Below are 5,674 nucleotides of genomic sequence, written 5' to 3'. Positions count from 1 at the left end.
TCGAAGTCATGGCCTGTGGATGCATTAGGTTATGAAATTTTTAGGCTGTGGACAAGAATTTATAACTTTAATAATTGTCCAAAACGGCGTTCTTCGTTCACTTTTTTTTACGACCAGAAGGTATCATTTCTAAAATTGGTATTATCAGCGAGGTCTGGAGGTTTGACTGTGCGCTGACAACCAGATTACCAACGGTAAGTGCCAAAGGATATGACGCGTTTGTAAGAATTTTATCCGGTTCAAAAAAATGGAGCTAAGGCGGATGAGGTGGTGGTAGTGGAGTGTGTGTATCGCTTGTTTAGACGTGCACAGCCCTGGGAAATGCACATCCCACTTGGTTCAACATTAATGTGCAGGTGTCATGAGTCAACGATTTATCACCGCTGGTGCTCGCATGCCTCTACGGTAGTGTGTCCGTGCCTATGTGCACGTATGCACGCATAGACAGAGAGAGACAGACATGTACGTGTGCACAAGCGTATGAATTCTCCGTCTGTCCGTCTCTCGCCATTTTGCTCCACTTCTCTACCACCAGTGTTTCGCCTCCCTTTTCCTAACCCTAATACGTGCGCACGTGCCTGCCTGCCTGCAAGTGCGGCGTGTGCGAAATCTCAAGGCCATCGGAGGTGTGTGGCCGCCTATAAAGCCTTCGTGTCTGCTTTCATCAGACCAAACGGTTTAGTCATGTGGATGGTGGAGTGTGCTGAGTGTCCTCCTGCCCAAGGCGGTCTCCATGCCTGGATCCGTCATCTGACGGACTTCCATGCCCTACCCACCGAGTGGCCAAGCGACAGGGCACTCCGATTGACAGGTGCTGCTGCTGCCAAACCCTACACCACCATCACAGAGTCTAAGAAGCGCCGACGGAAGGACTCTGTGCCGCGTCCCCTCAATAGTTTCATGGTGAGTCGGGAATTACTCGCTATATTTCTCCCCACTCTCGTTCCGATTTCACTAAACTCGGATTTTGAACCAACTTGTATTTTAAAGTCAAAATTTATGGTTTTTCCCTTTGTAAGGCCACAAATCGAAGCCTTTTAACTTCATTTGAATAAGTAACCGGGTTCCGTTGGTCAGTGCTTTTTTGGATCCCCTACTGATGACCTTGAGAGCAGTCTTGGGACTCCAAATTGCTTCAAATGCGTTTTTTAGTATATAAAATTCAGTGGTTGGATGTATTTTCTGTTTTCTGTTTTTAAGTCAATTTTGTAGTTTTCTGTTTTGAGCACACGAGCCGCAAAAGTGTGTTATTCTTTCCGTCGACAAAGGAAAGATTTTTTCGAGCGAACTTTACGACACGTTTTATAGGGGGCAAGTGCTATTAAAAGATCTGCCATTTTCAACAGCCAGGAGATTTTGTCATTCAAGCGCTAGACTTAGCCTTATCCCAAGACTAAAATTAAAAAGAAGGGTAAAATAAAATCAGACTACTGTTAGCATAATGAAGCGGAAGGAGATTTATGAAGGTCATTAGCCTACAGGATGTAAGCTGATGAAACTTGTCAAGTACGTCAGATGTGTACTGGTGGCAAAGAGAGGGATCGAGAAGACCACGGCGGAGCGCAGAGCCTTAATCGATTTTTGTTTCTCCGACCGCGGGCGATGGTTGGGGTGCACGCACGCCTGTGTATGCCGTCAATTAGGCCGAAGAAAGGAGTCCTCCCTCTACTTGTTTGTGTATGTGCGTGTTTATACGCCTGAGTCATGGAGAAAAAAGGGGGGGAAGGAGGCGGGGGTGGGGGAATATCCAGGCCGCGGCTCCTACTATTTTTGCGCAACTCCATACACTACCTGCTTATCCAATCACAGCCTACCAGGTGCGTGCGCGCACCGATGCACCTGGTTGCGAGCCCAACTCACTCGCCTATTGGCTAGTCGCGTCTCCGCATCTCATTGTGGCTATTTTGGGATGTGCACGGCTATCGTCTGCCGGGGGGGACTGGCTTTCCCGGCTCTTCCTTTCAGCCCTAGATATTTGAATCCCAGAAGAGGGGAAAACAAATTTCTTTAGGGGAGGACTCTTAGGTCATAATCCCCTACTGTTTATTGGAGGAAGCGTTTCTTAGGTCTATAGTACAATATTTGTTGATGGTACAGATCTTCAGAAACTTGGCGCTTCTGATAGCAGGCCCCTTGGCAAAAGCGCTTCCATGACCGTCTTACCTCAAACCGAAATCCCCAAATAAACCTGTTTGTGTTTCTCGTACGGCGGCATCAGCTTTTTTGTGGGCCTTAGGGATAGGTTTTCCACATTTCCACCTTAATTTTGCTCTTAGGAGGCAGATGTTTTGGGATTTTTTGGATATTCGAAGTTCGGATGGTAGGATAGTTCAGTTGTAAAGTGTCAGCATTTGCCTGTAGAATTTATTTAATACTTCAACTTCTGCAAGTTCTTAGTGAAAAAGTATTTTTACACCTCGAGAGCCCTGCGTCGGAAAAGTTTTTGCTGGTTCTTCTAACTTGTGATTGCAAAAAACTTGAGCTGGTTGCACGTTTATCTGCTAATAAACAATTTTGGAACTCATTTTTAGGACTTAAAATTAATTGGTTTTTTTGCCGACCCTATTGTGGGGGGAAACATTTGCTACCTGGTTCCGAGAAATGTTTAGCCATCACCTTTAACCCCCCATAGATAAGACCAAATCCTACTTAGAAATTCAAAATTTGGTTTCTTTTTCACGATATAAGTCTCTCATCTCTATTTTGTTTGCAATCTGTTCTGCAATTTGATTTGGTGACAAGTAGACCGATTAGGAACTCAAGACAGGTGCGACGCTGACCTTTCAAGGTCGTATTTCAGACCCATGTCTGGGCTGTGGACACTGATCGTTGCCAAGACATCTCTATTTTAATTATCGGAGACATTTGCTGCAATAGTTGCCGTCAGTAGATAGCTTCTCTTTATTTGGAGGTCTTCAAATTCTTATTTAGCTCTTCGCCCAGCACATCCGCCGAAACGTTCTTCGAGTGCACAATGAGGCGTCGAATTCGGTATTAAGCCAGCAACTTGGAATCGTTTGGCGTTCAGTTCCACGGGCCATCAAGAATTGTTACGACGAGGAGGCCGCGAAACTAGTGAAGATCCATCAACTTGAGTTTCCAAACTACAAATACCAGCCGAAAAAACGTGGTTCCTTGAACGAAACTGTGGTGACAACCAACACTTCTACATCGAGTGCCCTTCCCACGGCGCAAACCAGTCCAGCCGTGGTCCAGAATATGCCTGTTTCTAGGGGTTACTCTCCGGAGTCGTGGCGTCTAGTCGACTCTGCTTACTCGTCTAGAAAGAACAGTTCCGCTTCTTCATCATCGTCTTCATCACCGCAGGTTACGGATCTGTCCTCCACCCCGGTAAAACAAGCGCTTCAGCCTTTCCGTGGGGTCATTTTCGACGAGCAACAGCGTCCGCATGTTCGTCAACGCTATGCATCTGCCACCAACCACCCTTCCTCCATGCTTACGCCGACTATAATGCTTCAGCAACCCCGTCCAACGTCATGTTTGCTAAACCCGGGAACACGGGTCTTGAAAAGGGAACACGAAACCTTTGATGAACAGACCCAAACCCTCTATACCAGCATAAACTCGTCTACCAGTCCGAAACGTCGTTCCACCTTCCTGGAGAGTGAATCGAGTGCATTGTCGTTGCCAGAATTGTTTAATACTCCACGGGAAGCCCTGTTGTTAAGTGGTGGTCGTGGAAATGAGGAGGAGGAAGACTTCTCCTACTTCGAGAGCGCTACAGAGTCAGAGTCCATTCTGTCGGAAGAGAACTTGATGTTTGACGACTCCTCGTCTATGATGGATTTAGCCGACTTTTTACCGGGTGCTGAAGAGCTGATACTCGGTGTGGAGCCTCTGGCCTCTGGCACGCTGTCACCAGACCTTGAGATGTTGGACAAGAACGAGCTTCTAAAGCTCTAGATGCTCTGGATCCGGTGACCTCTGCTGTCTTTCAGGTGGTTTTATCTTTGCCTCCTCCACTTCACAAAACCACACTCCATGAGGATGCAGGCTTTTTGTAACACACACACGCATAGCGCAATCACACTCAGCCACACAGTCCTACAAGTTAAATAGACGGTTATTTTGATAAAAAAAGTAATACAACCGTAGCCTCTGCTAGGCACTGTTTTAGCGCCCCTTTCTTTGCATTATCAACAACAATAACAGTGACAGTGCGTGTGTGTGTGTGTGTTCTGAGTCAGGGATTAACTACCTGCTATTCAGTTATTACTCCGCATTCTCCAACTTCTATTCAATTCTTTTTTTGTCCACCCGTGTTAATTTTAAATTTTTTACTGCCCACTTCCTCCGTCTTCTTGAGGTATATCGTGTGGGTCCCGCTTTGCCGATCTTGTGTTCCTTAGAACTTGGAGAGGGTTGTGAGACGATTGTCAAGAAGAAGAGCAATCTGACTACTCACCACAAACCACCCAGCTATTTAGCTTAGGGCCTAGATACTCACTAAAGCACATATATCTGTTGGGGAAGTGGGGTTTTTGTAATTTAAAGACATGCAGATTAACCTGATGATAATTAGAGGTTTGTGATCCTTGAATCCTAGGGTTTGGGTTTGGGTTTGACGGAATGGAGTGCAGGCAGCAGCGGAATTGCTGTGTGTGTGTCAGCGGCGAGGTGTTCGGCACTGCGTGGGTGTCTCGGTGTGACTCAACCAGGTTTGCTGCGAATGCCACGTGCGTTTTTCAAGGCCACTCAGATAAACAATGCCACTGGCTGGATGGTTGGTGGAAGGACTTGATAGGGCTGTCGGATATTCATGTTACTTCAAAGTAGAATTGAGAGAATCGATGCAGACAGGAGTGGTGTGCAGCAACTACCGTGTGTGGGTTTGAGGAAGTGATTTTTTTGCGGTGGGGGATGTGAGTTTGCTTGTGTTTAAAGCTACATGAGATATTTTGGTCCTATACCAAGTGGGCATTGGGTTGTTAAAGGAGATGCGAAGTCGGCAAGAGGACTGCAGTATTGCTAGGACTACTAGAGAGTGCTCCGGAGAAGTGAGGTCTTCCAAGCAAGATTCCCCGAGGAGGAGTGGCGGAGTAGAGCAGCAGCGCGTGAATCATTTGGGAACTGCCAACTGCACTATCACTCGTTAAACGAATTTAGAATCTACAGAGGATTTCTCATCCAGAGTTAGTTGATAGGGAAGCTTGAGGGCATGGCGTACGTGAAAGGGATGAGGAACAGTGGAGGGATAGTCTGGAGCCTACTGTCCCGTGTTGCTACATCCCGTATGATGGAAATTAGTAGCTTTCACCTTTATTGTTTCTTCACGCCGGTGTTGTAGCTATGAGCGCACTGTTCCATCACACATCACCCGCGGATTCGGTCTTGACGTGTTAGGTGGTCTAGCATTGCCGTGTCAACAGTGGCACTTAAAGGGCTCTACTAGTTGAGATTTGGAATCAGAAGTTTTCCCGAACGTGTGCATTTGACCAGCTTTAAGTGATCCATCACCAGTAGTCAAGTAGAGCGGTATAACTTCAAGCAGTTTTGGACACCACATTCTGGCACCGTACCCACTCGCCTTCTCTACGTGCTAGACAAGATATTCGACAAGAAGCGTTAGTGGACAGATGATTCAAGCAACATCAAACCAATCCAGTCCAAATACGATTTGATGACGTGAGGTGTCTTCTCACATGTGACAGGG

At 46.6% G+C, this 5,674-nt stretch overlaps 1 protein-coding gene across 1 annotated transcript; it reads left to right on the top strand. All coding sequences in view use genetic code 11, as the record gives it.

The window, feature by feature from the left end:
- Nucleotides 1-684: 684 nt before the first annotated feature.
- On the top strand, nucleotides 685-3,924 carry EGR_08293 (Putative transcription factor SOX-14; the record flags this gene model as incomplete). The annotated part of the gene is made up of 2 exons (XM_024497542.1): nucleotides 685-903; nucleotides 2,932-3,924. The coding sequence occupies 2 exons, from the start codon at nucleotides 685-687 to the stop codon at nucleotides 3,922-3,924; spliced, it is 1,212 nt and encodes a 403-aa protein (XP_024348020.1).
- Between the last annotated feature and the right edge of the window lie 1,750 nt (nucleotides 3,925-5,674).

Source organism: Echinococcus granulosus (genome assembly GCF_000524195.1).
Source record: "Echinococcus granulosus chromosome Unknown EG_S00102, whole genome shotgun sequence".
Classification (NCBI taxonomy): Eukaryota; Metazoa; Platyhelminthes; class Cestoda; order Cyclophyllidea; family Taeniidae; genus Echinococcus; species Echinococcus granulosus.
This window is presented reverse-complemented; position numbering and strand designations above follow the sequence as displayed.